The following is a 20,627-nucleotide window of genomic DNA, read 5'->3' on the forward strand; positions in this document are numbered from 1 at the left end:
GTACTACTAGTACTACTACAGAGTATGTAGGTTTTCCACAGCTTTATCATGGTCGAGTTTTACTGAAAGTAGACGAGAATTACCGAGGCAGAACGCATTTGTTATTTGCTATTACTTCATGTACTTGACTAACGAGTTAGGCATCCGTTCATCAGATACAGATAGATGCTCTTTTCTAAATACTTCCTCTTCTCTTTTGTTTGAGAAACATCCTATCAATAGGTGCTAGCCAGGCTAGCCTAATCAAACTTGCAGAGCCATTGGGCAGTCTAGAGACAGCGAAGTAGATAGCACTGAGGCGCAAGTATTCGTCACGGGCTTGCGTTGGCGGAATTGCTCAGCAAAGTTATACAAGTTTGATTGAGACGGCATTGCAACTTGCTGCATGCCCTGTAAAGCCATGACACAGAGTTCGGATATCCAATATACCGCTGACAAAACAGCTGTCGAAATTCCGTAGAATTGTCCAACAGCCAGATAAGCGGCCTTGGGAATGTCTTTGAACATTGCGCCGGCATGGGTCGATGCTTGTAATTCGCTGAGAACGGCCTGCAATCCTGGAGCGAGTATCGATGAGAGTACTGCCAGTGATTGCGCTGCCGTCAATTGAGGTGTCGGTAGAACCGTCGCAACAGGTGAAGGTGCGATGTCTAGAAGGCGTGACTGTACGGGTGCTGCCATAGACGGCAGTGGCGATAGTGTTGAAGTTGGCACTGTCTGTCGGCCAAAATTTGATACTGGCACAACAGTCTCCAATGGTAGTCCTGGTCGGACAGATAATCCCTGTGATGCTACCGGTGGAACCAGGGAGCTGGTCGTCGGTAGCACATGCGGGGCCGGGGTGGATGGCTGCTGTTGTGCGTTTGCAAGTACCATCGTGCTCGATTCCGGGGTGCTTGGCCGTACAGGCGATATATTCTGCATAGGCGTAGATGTGCCTCCCGGTAGTCGCAGTGATGCTACCGGTGGAACCAGTGAGCTGGTCGTTGGTAGCATCTGCAGAGTCGGGGTGGACACTTGTCCTTGCGCGTTTGGTAGTCCTATTTGGCTTGAAATCAGTACACCTGATTGACCAGAAGAAATATTCGGCCGAGGGCCAGATATGCGTTTCGGTAGTCCTGATAGTCCTCCTGTCGTGAGTAGTCCGCCAGAATTGCGTAAGCCGTGATCGCTGACGCCATCGCGTAGTCCAAGCAATTGATTGAAGGATTCGTCCCGCTCTGGCAAGTATTCAACGTTGGTCTGTAAATTCGTGGACACCTCCGGCGTGTTGATGTTGCGGTAACGAACAGGCGACCAGCCATACGACTCCGATTGATAGAATTGTTGCTGTGTTGTGTCTGCCATTGATGTATGCGATACCAAGCTGGCCCACGGCTCCATATCGTTCAAGTCATCCAGGCTTGCCAAGGCAGAGTCAATCTCCTCGTTGAACGATTGGCTATCGACTTGAGAAAAGACCGATGGCGAGAATGATGACCGTGAAACAGTGGATGGGGTCTCGGAGAGAGAAGTGGCTGCTAGTTCTGGGGCAGTCATAGCAACCTTGGGCAATGCTGCCCTGCGTTTCCTCTTGGCATCCATTACAGTCTTTTCGGATTGTTTCACGTGACAGTTGCACTATTCATGTTAGCTTGAACAAGATAGTAATAGGCGGTAGACTAACCTTCTTGTGTTGCTTCTTGTGCTTAAGGCAAACGCCGTTCCGACGAGCATTGACGTAATCTTCTATCTGCGCTCGAGTGCGCTTCTTCTGTTTCTTCGGTAGATTCGTAGCCGTGTTCAGATTGATGTCGAACACGAGCTCACGGCCACCGATCTGAGGAACCGTTGACCGGTCGCTGTTTGATGCTGACGAGGCCGGTGTACTCGCAACCGGACTCTGTTGTGATGATTCATGGGAGTACGAAAGTGAATGCGAGTCGGAGAAAGAGAATTCCGAGTCAGTGGGAAATAACTGAGAGTCGGAATGTGTGTTCATGAACCGCTGGAGGTGCAGATCAATAGTGGCGTCTCTTCGCTTCTGCTTCATGGAGCGTGAGCGCTGGTCTGTAGAAGCCCATGAATCTACCAGGAAGCGGAAATCTTCCGCTTGTGGTGTAAATGACTCATAGTTGGCTGTGAGGGGACTCTCATTGACCGAAGAGGCAGAGTATTCAAAAGTGTCCAGAGAATTGACACTTGCATCGTACTGAGAGAAGTCCATGTCTGGAAGGAGCTGCATGTCTGACAAGCTCAGGTCGGCTGAGATATCCTCCGTAGGGAACTGGAAGTCCATGTTGTTGGACTCCATGTTGTTGTCTTCGGGGAAGTTGATGAAAGAGCCAAAATCGAAGCTTTGATCGAGATGGTGGAAGTTATCCATGACGAGTGTTTCGTTTTCTTTTTCCTTTTCTGTCTTGACTTTGCAATGATTGAGAAATGGCAACGGCAAGTGCAATTGACTGATTACCAGGTCAATTCAAGCCACGGCTTCACAAGAGCAAGGCTCGTGAAATGCCAGAGCGATGAATAAGGAATATGAAGAGAAGGAGAAAGTTCAGACGTCTACGATGGTTTAAAAGAGACGAGGAGCCTGAGGAAGTCAGGATGATATCGAAAGACTTCGTGATGTTGCACTGCTCGACATCCGTGCGTGAATCAGCCGCAGACTGTAAATGAAATGGCCAATCAGAGCCGCAGGGCAGTGCCATCCGGGGGTGTGCACCTTCCCTTTTTGGGACCCCGCAACCGCCTAAGCCTCAGAGAAACAGAACACGCTAACCTGTTCTGGACGCCGACTCTCGTATTCGTCCCCGCCAATCAGGAAGCACTCTGAACCCTCCGTCTGAGCCCTATGCCCTAAGCCCTAGCTATCCATGTTCTTCTGGAATACTACGTACGTATCCACTATGGTAGCTATGTACAGTACTATCGAGTACGTTCGATGGTCCAGACCATCTGCTTCCGATTGCAGTCTATGTACGCGTAATTCTGTTCAAGTTTCGGCCCGACATCAGACGACACCGGTAGGGCACTCACGCGTTTCCGGACACGCAAATTTCGAAACACCAATGATCTGGATGAGCTTAGCTGTCTTTGCGTAGTTTAATCTCAACTCTATCTATGCGTTACTCAAATGTAGAAAGTGTATCCCAATTGTGGTTCGTCATTGGCTGGAGCCCCGCGGCTGCCTCTGCCATCAGAGCCAATTGCACCGCAATTCGTAACTCGGCGCTTGTCGAAACAAAAAGCAGACGGTATGAGTTTCAATCGGTGTATCGAAAATCATAAGACTCTTCCGAGTCCCAGCTTCAACGCTCTCTGAACGAGTAATTGGGTGCGATGGAATATCGACATCAGGCGAATCTGCAGCACTTTTTTGCTGCAAAGAGGAGTGGATGCCATTCTAATTGGGCGGTAGCCAATCGGAGGGCTCAAATTCGGAAAGATCGGCCACTAGCGCGGCCGGCGGAGAGACCGGGATGACGTAACTATCGTCATTTCGTCGTCGCAAAAAAAGATGTGCGTATCACTCTCTCTCCCTTGCTGCTGGCATTCTTTTGCTCATATATTCCCGTGCGGCCCCCAGTCTCTATTTCCCTCTTGACAAAAAAATACATCTCGCGTCCTTGGCTTTTGGCTCAACATCTTCTCACCTCGCCATCTCAAATCAACACACCACACACTACAATGGCCCGCATCATTGAACTAGGCCTCCGGGCATTCGAATTCTCCTTTACCGTCATCCTGCTCGGACTGATCGGTTCCCTCGAAACTAGTGGTGGCAATCCAGAGAGTGTTCATTACTCCATGTTCACATCTGCCTGGTCGGCGTTTTTCTTGATATACTTGATCCCAGCTACGGCGACCGAGTCGCTGGTCGGTCATCCTATAATCCCGGTTATTGTGGATGCGACGAACGTTGTGTTCACTTTCTGTGCGGCTATTACTTTGGCTGCTAGGACTATGGGCAGAAACTGCTCTAACCATGTACGCATTCATTCCTCTTTTTTTCTTGTCAGGAGATACGGAACTAATCAGACATCTATAGGACTTCACTGATCACAATGAGATTGCCATGGGATCCGAAAACCGTTGTCGCGAGGCTCAGGCATCCTGTGCCTTCTTTTGGTTCCTCTGGGTTTGCTATGTGGCAAGCATGATCGGCTCCATTGTTGTTGGACGATCAAGCACCAATCTCCGATCTCGTCCAGCTCCCCGCCGACCCATGTCTCAGGTGTAGATGATAGATCTCCAATCTGTCTATCACTCCCAGATTCATTGGCAGCAAAAGCAATCACCGACCCACGACAAGGTGTGAGCACACCAGACGACACTATTGGCTCCTATACCAGGATGGCGCTTTGGAGCATGGTTGGAGACGGCAAAATCGGTTAACAATATATATACTAACTAATACTTGATAAATGATGTATGATTACTCCAAAATTTATTCTTTGATGATGTCATGTACTGTTCTTGATGTTGATACGCTATGCTTATTTAATATATGTCCGTTATCCAAGCCAACCTCATCTAATGTATTCAATGTTATGTATAGTATGAGTGCATCACCAACTAGTAACCCCCCTCTCCCTATCAAAACCGCCCCTCAACTGAACCTCCGGATGCACTACCTTCCCCTGCAAAATCGTATACTTGACTATTCCCTCGCAATGCTCCGGCCGTATACGAGCCAACCAAATCAGCTGCTCTTCTTGCCGGCGGTAAACCAACACATTCGCCGAGAACTTGTGCCCGCCTACATGAGACACGAAATATATCCCCGCGCCCCCTGGTCGTTCGTCGTTGGCGTCTCGATAGAGTCCCGCGGGTCGCAGATGCCGCTCTAGTTCCTTTTTGATTAAAGGTGCTGAGATGCCGCAGCGAGCGTCGCGGCGTTTGTGCGAGCATAAAAGCACGACGTAATCGTGTGGACAGGGCCGGGGTTTTAGTGATGATGATGATGAAATTTCCGTTGGAGTCAAGGATGTATTGCTGTCGTCGTTGTCGATGAAGCGTGAGACTAGTTCGGGCACGTAGGGGACGGTGACGTTGTCTATGAATTGGAACGAAGGTAACAACAAGACCGTTGTTGCATTTTCTTTACCATCGGCGGAGGAGGTAGAGGACTTGTCTTCGGGTGCAGTGAGGTTGGAGGCGTTTACCATCAGACGCTATTCGAGCGTCAGTCCCAAATCAAGTTTACCCCAAGAAAGGAAATGAGAATACCTCCTTCGAATTCGCTTCACACAAAGCATGAACTATCGTCCCCCTTTCCCACTCCGGCTTCGATACCCAATCCGACTTGCCCGTCGCAACGAGCACATGCGTCGCAAACGGCTTTATCTTGCCGTATATCTTGCTCTCACTATCAATATGGAATTTGTCCGGAAAGTGGACTGTGCAATCTGTGCAGTCCTTTAGGCAGTCTAAACCATCTTCTTGGGTGTTGACTGTGGGGAATATGTAATCTTGGTTGTAGCCGCCGATGCGGAAGATTAATGATTTGAGCATGATTGTTTTTTTTTTTTTTTTGTTTAAGCACGATTCTCCGTTAGTGTAATTGAGCTTAGATTATGCCTAAATGGAGAACTTTACAGTCGCTTATGGAGCAAAGAGATATATACATGTCTTCTATTAGACTATTATATAGCCACGCAGGTACTAGGTACGCTTCTCGTAAAGCCGAACCCGAGATGGAGACAAGTTTATCGCCGAGATACCATACCGACCTGGGCTATGGGTGAATGGAAAATCCGTCTGCCTGGAGGCCCTAGGCTGTAGATTTCATATTAGTTAGTGTCTACAGCTCAATGAGTATGCGACCAGGATCGGGAGAGGTTTTGAGCCTGAAGAAATGCGGAGAGTGAATGCGCGACTTCGTGTGACTTGGGGGTGTCGTAAACTAGTTAGTTACGTAGCTACCAGCAGTACTGTACAACCTGACTGCGGGGAGCGGCATCGCGGAGGTTACGGGGTGACAATAGTCACGGCTACGTGTAAGTAGGTGCCGTTGAATGTATGAGTTTCTTCATATCAACATAGCAACATATCATAAAAACGGTACTATATATCCATGGATATATATATAGATGGACAAGTTATTAGATGAGAGTCGGAAGGCGTCCCGACAAAACGCGGAACGAAAGCGGGCTGCGCCGCTGCGGAGTCACGTGCAATGTTGCTCTCTCATTGGTCGACTGGCCACCATTGTCTCCACTTTCTCGGTTTTGTGTTCCCCTTTGGGAATCGGGCAGAGAAACATCAGCCCATTTCATCTTCACTCTGTCGGAATACCTCCTCTTCAACCTCGTCTGCCAGAAGATCATTCGGGCGTGATTTCTGCTGTGGGCCAGTTGCTTGATACCAATCCGTTTGTATGGTCTATCAGCGAAGACCCAAGAACAACTCGGTCAAATGTCCGCCGTGGAGATGGATCTCCTAGATCCAGAACCCGCCAACAACACCAACATCAACTCTCCAGCCGAGACGCGCCCGCGCAAGCGTCGCAGACGAACAGTCGCCTGTACTCAATGTCGCACCAGAAAACTAAAATGCGACCGCGAATATCCAGCATGCAGTCGCTGTTTAAAGAGCGGTATTCCAGACAGATGTAAATACGAAGATAGCTTTGTCTGGCAACAGCCGAATACCGTGACTGCATCAACAACAGGCGCGACGGCAACCACGACACCACCACCAAATGGAGGAGTAGCCGGAATTGACCGGCTGAGTAATAGCCATCTCACCCTCCCTCCTCCAAGTCGTATTGCGCCGGGAGCCTCACCTAGGTTTGCTACTGTTTTACCGGCATATCCGAAGTCAGCGGGAGCCCCCCCGCCGCCATTACCGCTGCCGGCATCTCAAACGCAGCCGTTATCTAGACTTCATGAAGGTTCCGCTTCGAATTATAGGCAACCTGGAACATCTAGAGCTCGATTTCTGGATACTGTTTTGGATGGGCCTAATCCGCCTGCCAATACTACTTGGCGGGCGAGTGGAGATGCGACTGAGCCCGGCCCTGCCGGGAGATATCAACATACACTTGCTACACCGTCACAGAGACTTGAGCTACCTAATAAGGTCATGATTCGAGGAAAGGAGACTAGAACTCGTTTCAACGGTGGAGGGATTATGTCTAATTTGATGCTTCAGGTATGTAACTTAACTGACATTCACTCACTAAAATCACCGGTACTAATATGTTGTAATAGTTCCCAGAATTAAAGAATTTCCTCCACGAAGTAAAGACTCATAATCCGAACTTTGCGCGAATACGCAATGCAAAAGATGCGGTTAAACTCACTAGTCTCAAGTCCAAGTTCAAAGAGCCAATTCCTAGTACTAATACAGCCACCCTGTTGTCACTTCTTCCACCAAAGCCGGTTGTGGATATGCTACTCCGCTTGTACATGGTCTATGTAGAGTCCATGCACCGTGTGATTCACATCCCGTCTTTTCGACGAGAACTTGCCGAGATGCATGCTAACATACACAACCCCGACATGATATCAGCGGCCTTTGTTGTTCAGTTGTTGCTCATGCTTGCTGCTGCGGTGGGATTTTACGAGGCTGAACCGCCACTTGAATACGCAGATTCAAATATTAGCAAGACGTTTCAGGTCGTGGACTGGATTCGCTATGCGGAAAAATGGATGGATACGACATATGTCAAGCGACCAGACATGACTACTTTACGTATACAATGCTTGCTTATCATCGCCAAGAACAATCAAGGTTTGAAGCGTAGTCAGGCATGGCTAGCTACAGGAAATCTCGTCAAAATGGCCATGCTGGCTGGCTACCACCGAGATCCCGCCAACATCCCGAAAATTACTTTGTTTAACAAAGAGATGCGAAGACGCATGTGGGCGACGATTATTGAATTAGATGCTCAGATCGCGATTGATAGAGGTATGCCGCCGACTTTGCAAGCATCGGATTTTGATACTGCGTCGCCTTTGAATATCAACGACGATGAAATACATGAGGGCACAACCGAGGAACCTCAATCCCGACCACCTCACGAAGTCACAGACTGCACCTTCCAGGTTGTTCTGACTCAATCGCTTCCATTACGACTCAAAATCTTTAGTCTCATGAACTCACCTGTTGTGTCGTGCTCTTATGAAGACATCTTAAGACTCGAATGGGAGCTCGGCCGCTTCCAAGCCAGTCTTCCGCTCTGGCCACCCTCCACCGACAGAGACATTAGCCACAAACTCACCCTATGGAGCGCCGTTCTGGAAACAAAACTCGGCCAGGCACTTTTGGCAATTCATACCCCATTCGCCATTGAAGTCAACGACGATCCTCTATTTGAACCCTCTTCGAGAGCTCGGCTGGAAGTTGCCACCGTTATACTATCGCGACATCTTAAACTCCACGAAACATCTGCGCGACTTTCATTCGGCTACTCGGCCGACAGCACAGTTCAAGCCTGTTTCTCCATTCTCCAGCACTTATTCGCCAGACGAACGGGATACACATCCAACCTCTTACGCCAAGTCCTCCCCGCTTTCACCGAATCACTACTCGACCTCGTCGAAAAGACAATATCCTGCATGGAAGCCAGGTTGTTGCTGGTCATCAAGGGCGCCAAGCAATTCTTCTTTCTGTACATGATTTTTGCGCTCGTCAAAGCGGAGTTGTATCCTGATCAGGCAGAGGAGATTAAGAGACTTATTTTGGATCGGATTTTGTCGGTTACGTATCGCACTTTGCGTGGTTCGGATGGGTTGAATATTCCTGAGGGGATTGATTTGGTACGTAATTTTTTTTTTCTCCCCAAGTATTCGAGTTGTATGCTAACGATCGCAGCAGCCATCTATCTCTCAAGTTCCGAGCCTCACGTCGAGTAATGAACACAATACGCCGCTTGAAAGTATACCCGGGTCATTTGACAGTAACAATCTGTCTGACCTTATGATCACGGTACGCCTTCCCTTTTCCTTTTCCAACACTGTATAGAATACGACAGTCTAACATTCGAATATCACAGCCCCCAGATGACATCAACAGCCTCCTCCAAGTCTTCGACTGGGAAGACTTTTCCACCTTTCCATTCTCAATTTGAGATTCTCATACCTCCTCGTCTTGGTTAAGATAAAACTTCCCCCCATTTTTTTACATGCAGGTTATGGATAATATATTTGTATATCCGGCGCTATTTACTGTATATCAGAGCATGATTTGTCATGATCATTTTTCAATCTCGTGGGATGGTAATCCTGTTTTTGAATTTGTGGACAACTATAGATATAGAGCAGCGACATTGGCTGACATACATGGGATTCTGTATCAACCATTTGAACAATGAGTCATTTAGGCTACCTAGGTATCCTATCTTTACCTGTTAGGGCTCCTCACTGGTCCCATCCGATGTCCAAAGTTGATTAACAAAGGAATTCCAAATGGAGTTGGACAATGTATAAAATCTGTAGTGAGGAAAAGACAAAGAAACCTCCCTCCCCCTCTTTGTTTCTTTGAGCTCAGACGGGTATCTCAATAATCAATAATACTACGTCGTAGTATAATACCCTCAAATTTTTTGAAAGGCTTTTAACTTTTTTTCAACTTTCCAAAGTTGGCATAGAAATTGGACCGGATGTCGGAAAGTCGGGGTAGGTAGCGCCTACGTATGTACCTAGATAGGCTAGGTAGTGATTCAAGGTGTCACCAAACGTACTTCAAGTGTTGGGAAAGTGAATGGATTGGTTATACGTATGTAGGTATACCTAGATACCGTATCTTGATCAATCTCTAGATCAGTTGATCGATGGATGGATGGATGAGGGGGGGTATTTAAGGAGTCCATTTTCCCAAGTCCCGTTGTCATTACTATCACAAAAGTCCTGGTATCAAGTCCAAAAGCCTTTTCTTCTTCGCACCCCAAAACAAATATCTCGCACTGCAAAAACGGGAAGAAACCAGTCACCGCATGATGCATCTCTCACTTGCCGTCCTGATGGCATACCTCGCCACCATCACCGTAGCCATCCCAATCGCGTCTGGTATGTTATCCATCCTTCCTCCTCTAATAATCATCATTATCATCAAAAAAACAATAAATGACTAAATCAGAGATGTGTCCGTGACAGCCAACGCCGTTGAGCATACCAAGCCTCTCGACAACTTGATATTCGCCTACGGCGGCGGCATCGAAAAAGGGAAAAGAAAGCAGTGTAACGGGGACCCTACGAATCTTCAATGCTGGCAAAGATAGGAGGTGTAACATTACCGATCTTGAATGTTTGCAGCGTCTTGGAGGGGAAATATGTGATTTGCGTGAGCGCTGGACAATTCTGCGTTGAGGCGCCTTCAGGGGTACGAGAATTTTTGATGTTGGGATGAGGGTTTGCTGGGTGTTCGCTCGTTTAAGGCGTATGTGGAATATAATGTATGAGTTGTGAGATTATCTAGTGCCTACAGATCAATAGTCTGCTAAGTAGAGATAGAACGATATATGAGATTAACTAGGATTATTCTATGATATTGTGAGGACCTGTATTTGGTAGCCCTGATTGATACGAAAATGCATGCATACATCAACGCTCAGATTCTGTGTAATGAATATGCACAGGTGCCGTTCTTTTCAACGCAATTCATAAAGTCATCAAGTTCGTAATTTCGCTTGCATGTAAATGATACCCCCTATTCCGAACAGCAAGCCGCCAATGGACATATGACATGAAGGAAACAGACAACAATTGACAAACAGGTAAATGGTATGAGTTCAACGCCGTCCAAATCTTCCCCGCCCAAATCTGCCTTGCCCCTTTGATCGGATCTTAAGTGATCTGTAATTTGCATGCGCGTCAGGATTGACTTTTCTCTTCTTCGGCGACGACGGTTTTGGTTTGTCTTCGTCCTTTTCGGCGACTGCTTTCTTTTTAAGTGGTTTCACGGACGAGAAAGCGGCCTTCAATTTCTCGGAGAAACTTGACATTGGCTTTACCATTGTGGTAGGAAGTGCTTGTTTTGCGGAGGCAGTTTCGGTGAAGTCTAGGTCGTCTGAGTTGTTGTCTGAGTCTATGTCGTTGTAATCATCCTCCTCTTCGTTTGCGTCGTCTTCATTGAGGTTATCCTCTGTGGTTTGCTTTCTCTCTCTGAGAGTTCTAGTGCGCGGAAGGGAATCCTCATCGGCACCTGGCGACTTGGGTTGAAGCTCGTCCTCGCTTTCTTCACTCTCTTCGTCTTGCCTTTGTTCGGTACTCTTCGAAGCATTTGCGGTAGTCGTTCGCGATGGTTTATTCTTGACCTGCATTACCGGCTTCATCTTGACAAGCCGAGTCGTCCTTTTCTGCCCTTTCTTTTTCCATACCCTTCCACCATTCGGATCTTCACCTGTAGCGTCGTGAGGTACTTGACTATCACCCACTTGGACGTTTTCTCCCGCCGTCCCGTTTTGTTCCGCCTCTATTTCATTCAGGATATCCCAATCATCATCCATCCGCTCATTCTCCATATCCCGCAGCCCCTGTACCAGCGCAGTAAGCCCCTTGCCGTTATACCGCTGGTGTTTTCGAACACCAACTGGACTGAGCGGATTAGCCGAATCATTATCGTTGCTAGATACGTATCTTCCCGAATTCGACCGTCGGAGAAAGCTAGGCGTTCCTGAAGCGAGCGCATCCTTTTCATCCGTTTGTGCCTCTGTAACTGCCTTCTGATACAGTATCCGTTGCGGCTGATTATCCTTCTCATTTTCCATCATAGTCGCAAACCGAAGCGTGGTCGGCGTCGCAAACAATCGTTCAAGGTATAATCTCTTACTCGATGATGCTGGTGTCCGCCCCATACCAATCGTATTCTCATACTCATTATCTTCTTTGTCCCCCTCATTATCCGCGGATTCGGAAATATTATCCAATTTCTGACCCGTCTTCCTCCTCGACGGCGTCTGCACAATGGCATGATCTAGCGCCGCAACCCGTTTGGCGGATGGCGTCGCCGTATTTCCCCCGGAAGCAGAGAGCATATCAAACAAACCCAAGATTTTGCCATTGCGTTGCGGTGTAGGCCCAATGGAGGTTTTGAAGGGAAGCGGAGATGGTTGTTGCGATTGACGATGGGTTGATGGACTGAATAGTCGACGAAACACAGATGGTGAATCATAGGGATCTAATGTTGCAGGATGATTCGGGTTGATGTTATTCTTTGAAGGGGTGATGATTTCTCGTCGCGCTTTTCGGGGTGTGTAGTGATTATTTGTTTCTGTATCGTCGTGAGCTATGTCGGCGTGTTTACGCTTTGTTCGAGTCTCGCGGTTGCTTGGTTTTGATGGCGTTTTGTCTTGACCGCCGGCGTGATGCGTGGATGTGGATGATTCCTCAAGGGCGCGCAGTCGGCCGTAAGTTTTGTATTTGGCGGCTGTTTCAGCAGCCACAATTAGTAAAAAGAATTTTAAAATAAAGTGAAACAGGGACTATTATACCTATGCTTGGATCCTGCTTGATATCATGTCTCCCCGCTTTTCGTCCTCCATTTGCATCCGCAAACGCCTTTTCCCATTGTTTGAGTTCGACGCGCAGAGTATTGAGTTGGTTGGCATCAGCGGTGCTCAACATAGTGGTTGCTGTTGCCATGATGGCTCATGTTTTGCGTTTGCTATAAGCAATTGAGTACGTTGTGTCGCTGCTGGTGCTGGTCGTAGTATGGTGAAGTTGACGTGTCACGAGAAACCAATTAACGCGTCAAAAAGCCACTAACCTTAGCCTCAACATTCGAGCATTCTGATTGGTGGCATAGCAACGGGCTCGGATAGCTCCGTTCTTGAGTCTTGGCGTCATAGATCTATATGAGTAATCTGATTGGCCAATCGCTCGAAGTAGATATATTTCCATACACATACTGTGAGTACTGCTATCCGGGATGGCTGGTTGGCGCTGGAAGGCATAGATATTTTTTATTGTATTGTCCAATCTATTAAGAAAACAAAAACATGAATATACCGTAGCTGAAATATGCAAGCATCAATTTCATAGGCCTGAAACACGCCACTGGACAGCACAATGCAAGCTAAGATGTGAGCAAAACAACACTGCAAAACAAAACTTGAGATTCAAATAGCAACACCAGTAACCCATCTCACACTCGCCTTGACAAACTCTTCAATCAACTTCAGCTCCTCTGCGTTCCGCGGCGCGTAAATCATTGTCCACCCCCTCTGCACAGTCGGTAGACAAAACCTCTGCCCCCAACGCGCCTCAATGACTTTCCTTGCATCCGCTTCACTTAACCAAAGATGTAAACTATTGTCAGCGTGATGTGCATGGCCAATTTCGTAGTTTAGTTCGCGATCTGCGGCAACAATGGGGTTTACGTTTATGTTGTTTTTGCGTGCATACAAGCCGTCTGCGGTTCCTTCGGTGTGCGAGAGTCTGGTTTCGAGGATGTCTGAGTGCTGACTCGCTACGCGGCTCATGAGGGCCATGAGCTTGTGGTGAGTTGCTGGTTCTATAGGCTCTGGTCTCTGCCGTTGAGGGAGGATGCGTGGCATAAGTCTTGGGCGGCCACCGGCTCGTTGTGGAATAGCTTTGAGAAACGACGGTCCGTCATTCCTCAGTGTCTCGGGGTTGGTTTGGAGCGGTACGTGGTAAGCAAATCTGATGCGAAGTATAGTCATTCGACAATAGCCACTAGATTTATTGTTAAATACGTGGTCTCATTTTACGGCTTGAGCTTTCTAAGGACTTACTACACGTTAGGCGGGGTGCCGCCGGTGCCAAAGGCTTTCCATTGCCTGTAGTCGTGAATTACCCTAGATCTGTCAATCACAAATTGCAATTATTTTAGGTCTTGTGTTTCAGTCTGAATACGTACCAAGCAGTGCCCAGCCCAACAGTAACAGCAAGTCCAGAGATAACAGGAGTAGCTTTGATGGTGGCAAAGAGTCGCTCGACGGATGCCAGCCACCCCTCGATTGCGTTTGAATTCATATTCGTATGATTCTATAGTCCACAGCCATGCATGAATAAAACAAAAGAGTAGTTTTTTAAAAGAAGAGACACGATACTGATTATATACTCAGAAAGAAAATCAAGGAAATCGTGGGGTTTGGGCCAAACGTTGTACAAGGTACATAGATCAGATGATACCTCTCAAAGTTTCCGAGTCATGGCTGCACATGGAATCCAGGGATAAGACTTGATGTCCACCGCTCGTTTGTTCCCAGCTGATCTTCTCGTATATAGTCTTGGCCTGTCAATAGCTTCAAAAATACGATAATCGCTCTGGTTATATTGTTGTACATTCTCGGCGTAATTTGGCGGGCCGGTACAAGCAAGCATCATAGATACGTAGCCCATATATGACCTTAAAAGATCGGCGATCTCTCAGCGTACAGACAAGCCCTAAATGTAGATAGCTTCATTTTTTTCAAAGTACACAACGTATGTGAATAATGAATGTTCCCTCTCATTTTATGTCGTTGTATCTTGGTCAATTTACTACACAGTTACCTAGGTATGTTATTGGCTATCAAATTCCGGATAGAAGAGCTCTATTAGGACATCCGAATCCACGGCTAGATGCATCTAATGAGGCGCGTCTGACTCGTTTTCAGTCTGTGCAACCCCGTATCACTGTTTGTTGTTATAAGGTAGTTGTAAGTATCAAAGCCCTTGAATCATTCGAGGTACGGGATCGGATTTAGCGGGTCAATTAGGGCTGATGGAGAGATTTAATTAGTTACTTAAATCGGCAATGTGGTGCTACAGCATAAAAAAAGTCTCGTCAGGTGTACACAAGACCCCGTGAGGTCCGGGCGATGCGCATCCAACCGCCATGCAGATTATGAAAGACGAGAATCTCTGTAATTCGTTAAGGATAAAATGATCTTCCTCATTGGCGCCTGAACAGGTAATAGGCATTGGCATTGAAACCGGATGAGCATTGGTAACTACTAACTTAGCGCTCGACTATTCCCGGGCATACATAACATCGCAAAGGCTCCGAATTCTGGAATCGGGACGCATCGAGATCGTGCAGGTTGATACGAGCTCCTTTGTAAGCATACGCAAAACCGGCCTCCGAGGCGTTATCCAAGACAGCCAGGCCGAATGTCTCGATCAACAATTATGATGTGCCCCGTGGCCAAGCATGAAGATGGGTTCGAGATTTAACTTGCAACGATTTATCTAGGACCGTTTTTGCTGTACAGATTGCTTGAAAAGAGACTACTTGAATGTGGTACCTTGAATCATGAGTTCAAACGTTTGTAGAGCAAAAGTTACTGCGTCAGGATTACAAAGTCGAATGCGACGATTAAGCTTCTTGATGTTTGATCAGTAAGACCACCCACTCCCCTTCTAATTCCTTTCTTCGCTCCCTCATGATTATACAGTAGTATAATCATGAGTTATAACCTAGATTGCGAAGCTGCTGAGTGCTATTCAAGTGTTATCAAAAGGAATCGCTCAAACTCGCTGTTAAGAACATGGGATTTGAGAGTCAAACCCAGTGGGCCGGGCTTACTATCGGGCTGAATTACTAACAGTGTCCAGTTTCATTTAAGTATTATACACCATGCCTATGAGGCGGGACGACTGAGTTGCAATATAGCATGAGGAAGGCTCAGACGCTTCTGGATATTCTCTTCCAATAGTTCCTCTGCGATTGATTTCAAATGCTTCACTAAGGGTCTTCCTTTACATGTTTCGTAGTGTCTAATAGAAGCCTTCCATAAGCCCACACATCGCCCCATTGACGCACATTGAAGGAAAGCTCAAATGGCGATATTGTATCCTGTATTTCTGGAGCACATCACGCGTGAGTTATACCGCCGTTACGATTTGAAGAGGCCACTGCTCCCAAGAGTAATTTTGAAGACAATCCCTATCAAATACTTGCTGTAGTGAGCCACCGCTATAAAACTCTATCAAAATTCCAACAACAACCTGTTGGGCGTCTGGTATCGTTGACGTAGAGTACGGGTTGGTATCCACCACAATGCCGACTATCTGGCCGATATTGGGAACTCCTTGGAATTGCTTGAGGTTTTCTAGCTCTTGTCGTCAAGACTTCCGTGTCACGAGGTTCGTAAAAAGGACGGTCCACCACCTTCAGTTTCAATATTATTTCCTCGTAAATGACCCGATAGACTCCATCGACGATTTCCTCTCTATCTTTTAACTGTGTGGCATCAATTCTGCGGAATGACGGGAAATCTTGGCAGGGAGGATAGTTGACTCTCGACGGATCTTCATGAATTTCGTATTTTAGGTTTCTGGAGTATTCTGCAACCCTATTCGAAGAAGCATCTGCTTCATGGTTCAACTGAAGGGTGGCTGTAGCTTCTAGGTCTTCCCCCGACGAGTACTTCAGTAACAGTATCCTGGAGAAGAGTAAGTGACTCAAAGTTTATGAGCTTGACAAAATCTTCGAATTCTTTTTGCCGTTTTCGCTTGTTAGATTTTGGGAGCTCTTTACTATCGAAAGCGCTAGGAACTGCTCCTTTGACGGTAACTTTGATACACCATTTATTGCCGTTATGATGGAAAATCAAAGTCTGTGAACGACTGTTCGGCTCAGGCTGCTGTTGTGAAAGATAATTTTCATCTTCCTGATATGATTTGAACTCGAGGGGAGGTGTCACTATCATGATTCATGTAAATGGTCAGCTATCTTCACTTAGGAATTAATACAGGCATTGTAGTGAGTGTGGTGAGATATGCTGTGTGAGAATGAACAGGCATTTATAGTTATAGAAGATCTACCGCCGCTAAATGTAGATCATTTTACTCACTGTTTATAGTAATTTGATCAAGGGGTCAAGTAGGCAGTGCATCGCAGCCTTGCTCATGAGGAGCAGGCTTTTATATCCGATTGTTCCGTAAAGCCACGCTTTATTTTCCCTCTCTGGGTATACGTACTGGCTCTTGGTGTGCTGGCATGTTCCAGGAAACAGTCTTCCATCCTTGCAACAGGCTAATCAGGCCAGAACTTGATCTAACCAGGCAAGATACAGAAACGTTCAATGCAGCGCGTGATCAATCATAATCAAAAAATAGCATCACCCATTTCTATTGGTACATTCCATTGCTTGCCCAGAACCACTCGTTTGACAATTATTGATTTTATGCAAAGCTAGCTTAACTAAAATGGTTGTACAAACAGGCAGCAACCATTAAACTCCAGTGACAACTTTCACCATGCACCTCTAAAACCAATCCAAAACATTCAAAGTCACAATGCTTGACTCCGTAAGCACCTGAAAGAGAAACAGATACTCCAACCAATAAAAAGAGACAACGTGTTTCCATCGTAACCTTTGTTGCTCAGCCCCGAGTCATAGAATTCTCTGCTTAAGTAGTCTGGCTAATCCCTTCGTGGGCTTCCTGGCTTTCAATTTATCCAGATACATCTCCCGGACGGTCGTCGATAGCATTATCAACTGTACCTATTATGCTACCAAGAAGCATTTTCCACACAGGGGAACGATCGGTTGTGGTATCAACGATATCACTAGTGGAACAGGTCAGCCAACAAAGTCTCCGTACGGGAACCATATCCGCGATGAAGAGGGAGGACAAAAGGTCCATGACACTTACTAGGACTTGAACTCCTTGAACTCCTTAGTTAAGTCGTCGTCGAGGTATTTCAGTCGACTTTTGCCAACCTCACTGTCACCGAATCGTATGAATTGGATCGATATGTGGGACTCCCCCCGATTCAGTCGACACATTTCTCTGACAAGTGAAAGAATGGCATTATCAACTCCACAGATATTGCGACTATCTATAGCATCATCCCAAATTCCATCGGTCAAGATATAGATGCTTGTTTCCGAGTTTTTGTGTGATATCTTTTCCTTCACTTGGTTCAAAATTTTGCCGATACTACTCTGCATATAGCAAATTGCCTCTTCCTGCTTCTTGCCTTGAGAGACTACTTTATCAACCAACTTCTCCGCCCCCGTTCTTCCATTCCATAAACTGAGCTTGGGCGGTTTCTTGGGTTGGTCGGGGCTCGATCTAAAGTATAACTCGATACCATCAGGGTCAACCTTATTGGTGAGATGCGCGAGGGCTCTGAATGTGCTAACGACGCTTTGCCAATGATCTCTTTTCATAACCGCGGTGTCATCAATGATGAATATCTTGGGAACAAGGAGTTAGATTCGAATCTTCTCGATGTATTGCACATCATAATCATTATCAAACATACCTGTTGTCGCTTCTTCAGCGTCTCAAGTGCACTAGATAAGCCTTTATAAAGCCTATCACTTTGATATCTCCCTCCATCTATCCATCTGATCACGTCTTGGATCCCAAATTTGGGGTACTCTATTTGCTTATCCGAGGGTGTTTGCTTTGATAGCTCTGTGACGAAGGACTTGGTTTTTTCCCCATTTTTCGAAACTTCCTTTTCAGGATCAGCCGTGAGGTTATTACCGTTACTGGGAAATTGTTCTCCATAAATTGGAGAAGGTAATGATTTGTGGTATTCAAAGTATGGTCGATTGTCCAAATATGATCTCTCAGGGAAGTCGCCCGAAGAACGTGGATTCTTCAAACCGTAAGTTTCATTGATCCTCATATCATGGTTGAATGATCTCTGAAGTGACTGATTTCCTCCTAGGAAAGCCCTATCCATGGATATATTATACTTTCCACTTATAAGCTCGAGTGAATCCCGTGGGTGACTCGGGAGATAATGGTTATAATTGTGGTTCAGCTCCGGCAGAGAGGTTCTGCCAACTGGAGACGATGTTACCCCTGATTGCTGCGGTGTTTTAGCATTCTCGAGATATTCTTTAATAACAGCCCCTAGTTCATTGGCATCATAGCGCGCGCTGGGCTGTCCTCGCACCGGCACCATCGCATATCTCAATAAGAGTTTGCAAAAACCTTCCGTTATATCATCAAAAAATCGCCTTTGTTCGAGTATTTGTTCCAGCGTCTTCTCTATCGCACCTAGTCTTCTTTCGCCATTATGAAACGAAGCCCCATACCCTTGATCGCGATGACGGGGCTTCTGGTCGTTTTCTTTGCACCGCAGACTTCTGAATTCCTCTCGTCCTCTCTCATCGGATATTGCCCAGACAGCTGCCTCGAAAAGCACACAGCTAAAGGACCATATGTCAACGAGATGACTGATACCTTCGTCGAGAGATCGGGAGAAATCATCATAGTTGGTCATTTCGGGAGCATTGTACATGATACCACCTTTGTTATCACGGTTTTTGATTTCATTTGCCTCGGTCGGGGTGAAACTAGTCAACCCGAAGTCTCCGATTTTGAAATTATACTGATATGTGCCCCCATTCTCGTTCCGAGAGACAAATATATTTGCTGGCTTCAAATCTTGATGCACTCCTCGCAGTTGCCTGTTGGTCTTTCCGAGATCTTTCGCATGCAATATCCGCAGGCCGTAGAGTAAATCGGAAAGGTTTTCAAACAACCCATGAAGCTCTTCACGAGTGCGCGGCACTTGGTTGCTCTTGAAAAACTCGAGCAAGCTTCCTTCATCTGCATATTCAAGAATGATAAAGCCTTTATTATTCTGCTTGAATGATCCGTAGTATTTCAAAAAGTATTTGGACACATAAGGTTCATCTCCAGCGTAGTGAAAAGACATGTACGCTTTCAGTTCGTTCTTGAAGCTGTGCTCGATTTCACTTTTCGGATACTCTTTGATGACGACGAGATCCTGGCGGGAATCAAACGGTCAGACATTCCATGCTTTTGATAGATATACAACAGAGGCAAAACAAATCACGGGGAAAAACAAGCATACCTCTTTCGTCTGAAGCTTCGAGGCCTTCTCCAACTTATATAATTTGGTGATAGCCGAATTCGTAGAGCTGCCTGGACGGCCGGAAAGCTGCCGCTTAAAGGTTAACGGTAGAACGTGGCGACTGTCAAGCTCTCTTTCGTGCAGTTGCGGAGAAAACACAACTGGGCTGAACAAGAACTGGGACTCGAGGAATCTCGCTTGAACTTTTCTTCCTTCCTCTGTGTTAGGGAAAATGTCTCCCGCCAAAGGTAGGTTATAGTCGTTACGTCCGCTTGCAGAGAACACGCTAAGGTAAGCTAAACTTGGTAGGTCGGGTGTTGCGATATATATAAGAATCGAGAAAATGCGTATATAGCTCTGAATAATCAATTCCGGTGAAGGTGGAGTTTGTCGATGTATACCGGCTTCACTAAAGACGTCGCGAACTCGATGCACCTCCCAATAGACTCTTAAAGCATCCTCCGATACGTAAAAATCCTCTTTTCCGTAGCCATTTAATCCGATTTTCTGATTTTCTTTGACCCAGCAGCCGAAGTCCTTAGATATTGAGTTCATAGTTAGTTGCGTGTAAATCTTCAGGGACATCTAAGACTGGTGGCTGCAGCGGGCAGTCCGCAAGGCAAGCCTCCTCAACAAAGCCCAATTATACAACAATACACAGATTCAAGCTCGTCGGGGATTCGCCACAGATATATATAATATTGTGGTATATACTGCTACCGGACCAAGGCTGCCGTCAGGCAGTGGTCGTTGAGCGCGGACATGACCTGCGTTATGTAGGTGGCGAGGAAATGCGAGTAAGCAGAAAGAGGGGGATGCATGAATTTTCACACAAGGCTATCTTGTCGACTCGTTGCTTTGACTAATCCCCAACTCAGCCTCAGCCTGATTCAACTTACATG

The 20,627-nt window shown here is 46.5% G+C and overlaps 8 protein-coding genes across 8 annotated transcripts; 2 read left to right on the forward strand and 6 right to left on the reverse strand.

The window, feature by feature from the left end:
- Positions 1-243: 243 nt before the first annotated feature.
- EYB26_007192 (uncharacterized protein) lies at positions 244-2,365 on the reverse strand (the record flags this gene model as incomplete). Its single annotated transcript, XM_054266464.1, has 2 exons — positions 244-1,620; positions 1,667-2,365. The coding sequence occupies 2 exons, from the start codon at positions 2,363-2,365 to the stop codon at positions 244-246; spliced, it is 2,076 nt and encodes a 691-aa protein (XP_054122439.1).
- A 1,307-nt stretch (positions 2,366-3,672) lies between these two features.
- On the forward strand, positions 3,673-4,225 carry EYB26_007193 (uncharacterized protein; the record flags this gene model as incomplete). Its single annotated transcript, XM_054266465.1, has 2 exons — positions 3,673-3,972; positions 4,034-4,225. 2 exons carry the CDS (start codon positions 3,673-3,675, stop codon positions 4,223-4,225), a joined length of 492 nt encoding a protein of 163 aa, XP_054122440.1.
- A 328-nt stretch (positions 4,226-4,553) lies between these two features.
- Positions 4,554-5,499, reverse strand: EYB26_007194 (uncharacterized protein; the record flags this gene model as incomplete). Its single annotated transcript, XM_054266466.1, has 2 exons — positions 4,554-5,159; positions 5,215-5,499. The coding sequence occupies 2 exons, from the start codon at positions 5,497-5,499 to the stop codon at positions 4,554-4,556; spliced, it is 891 nt and encodes a 296-aa protein (XP_054122441.1).
- Positions 5,500-6,402: 903 nt separating this feature from the next.
- On the forward strand, positions 6,403-9,061 carry EYB26_007195 (uncharacterized protein; the record flags this gene model as incomplete). Its single annotated transcript, XM_054266467.1, has 4 exons — positions 6,403-7,140; positions 7,200-8,750; positions 8,806-8,919; positions 8,987-9,061. The coding sequence occupies 4 exons, from the start codon at positions 6,403-6,405 to the stop codon at positions 9,059-9,061; spliced, it is 2,478 nt and encodes an 825-aa protein (XP_054122442.1).
- A 1,659-nt stretch (positions 9,062-10,720) lies between these two features.
- Positions 10,721-12,572, reverse strand: EYB26_007196 (uncharacterized protein; the record flags this gene model as incomplete). Its single annotated transcript, XM_054266468.1, has 2 exons — positions 10,721-12,357; positions 12,422-12,572. 2 exons carry the CDS (start codon positions 12,570-12,572, stop codon positions 10,721-10,723), a joined length of 1,788 nt encoding a protein of 595 aa, XP_054122443.1.
- Positions 12,573-13,048: 476 nt separating this feature from the next.
- EYB26_007197 (uncharacterized protein) lies at positions 13,049-13,925 on the reverse strand (the record flags this gene model as incomplete). The annotated part of the gene is made up of 3 exons (XM_054266469.1): positions 13,049-13,625; positions 13,685-13,747; positions 13,810-13,925. The coding sequence occupies 3 exons, from the start codon at positions 13,923-13,925 to the stop codon at positions 13,049-13,051; spliced, it is 756 nt and encodes a 251-aa protein (XP_054122444.1).
- A 2,327-nt stretch (positions 13,926-16,252) lies between these two features.
- Positions 16,253-16,588, reverse strand: EYB26_007198 (uncharacterized protein; the record flags this gene model as incomplete). Its single annotated transcript, XM_054266470.1, has 1 exon — positions 16,253-16,588. The coding sequence occupies one exon, from the start codon at positions 16,586-16,588 to the stop codon at positions 16,253-16,255; it is 336 nt and encodes a 111-aa protein (XP_054122445.1).
- A 748-nt stretch (positions 16,589-17,336) lies between these two features.
- EYB26_007199 (uncharacterized protein) lies at positions 17,337-20,280 on the reverse strand (the record flags this gene model as incomplete). The annotated part of the gene is made up of 4 exons (XM_054266471.1): positions 17,337-17,451; positions 17,538-18,085; positions 18,154-19,638; positions 19,726-20,280. 4 exons carry the CDS (start codon positions 20,278-20,280, stop codon positions 17,337-17,339), a joined length of 2,703 nt encoding a protein of 900 aa, XP_054122446.1.
- Between the last annotated feature and the right edge of the window lie 347 nt (positions 20,281-20,627).

Source organism: Talaromyces marneffei, chromosome 5, assembly GCF_009556855.1.
Source record: "Talaromyces marneffei chromosome 5, complete sequence".
Classification (NCBI taxonomy): Eukaryota; Fungi; Ascomycota; class Eurotiomycetes; order Eurotiales; family Trichocomaceae; genus Talaromyces; species Talaromyces marneffei.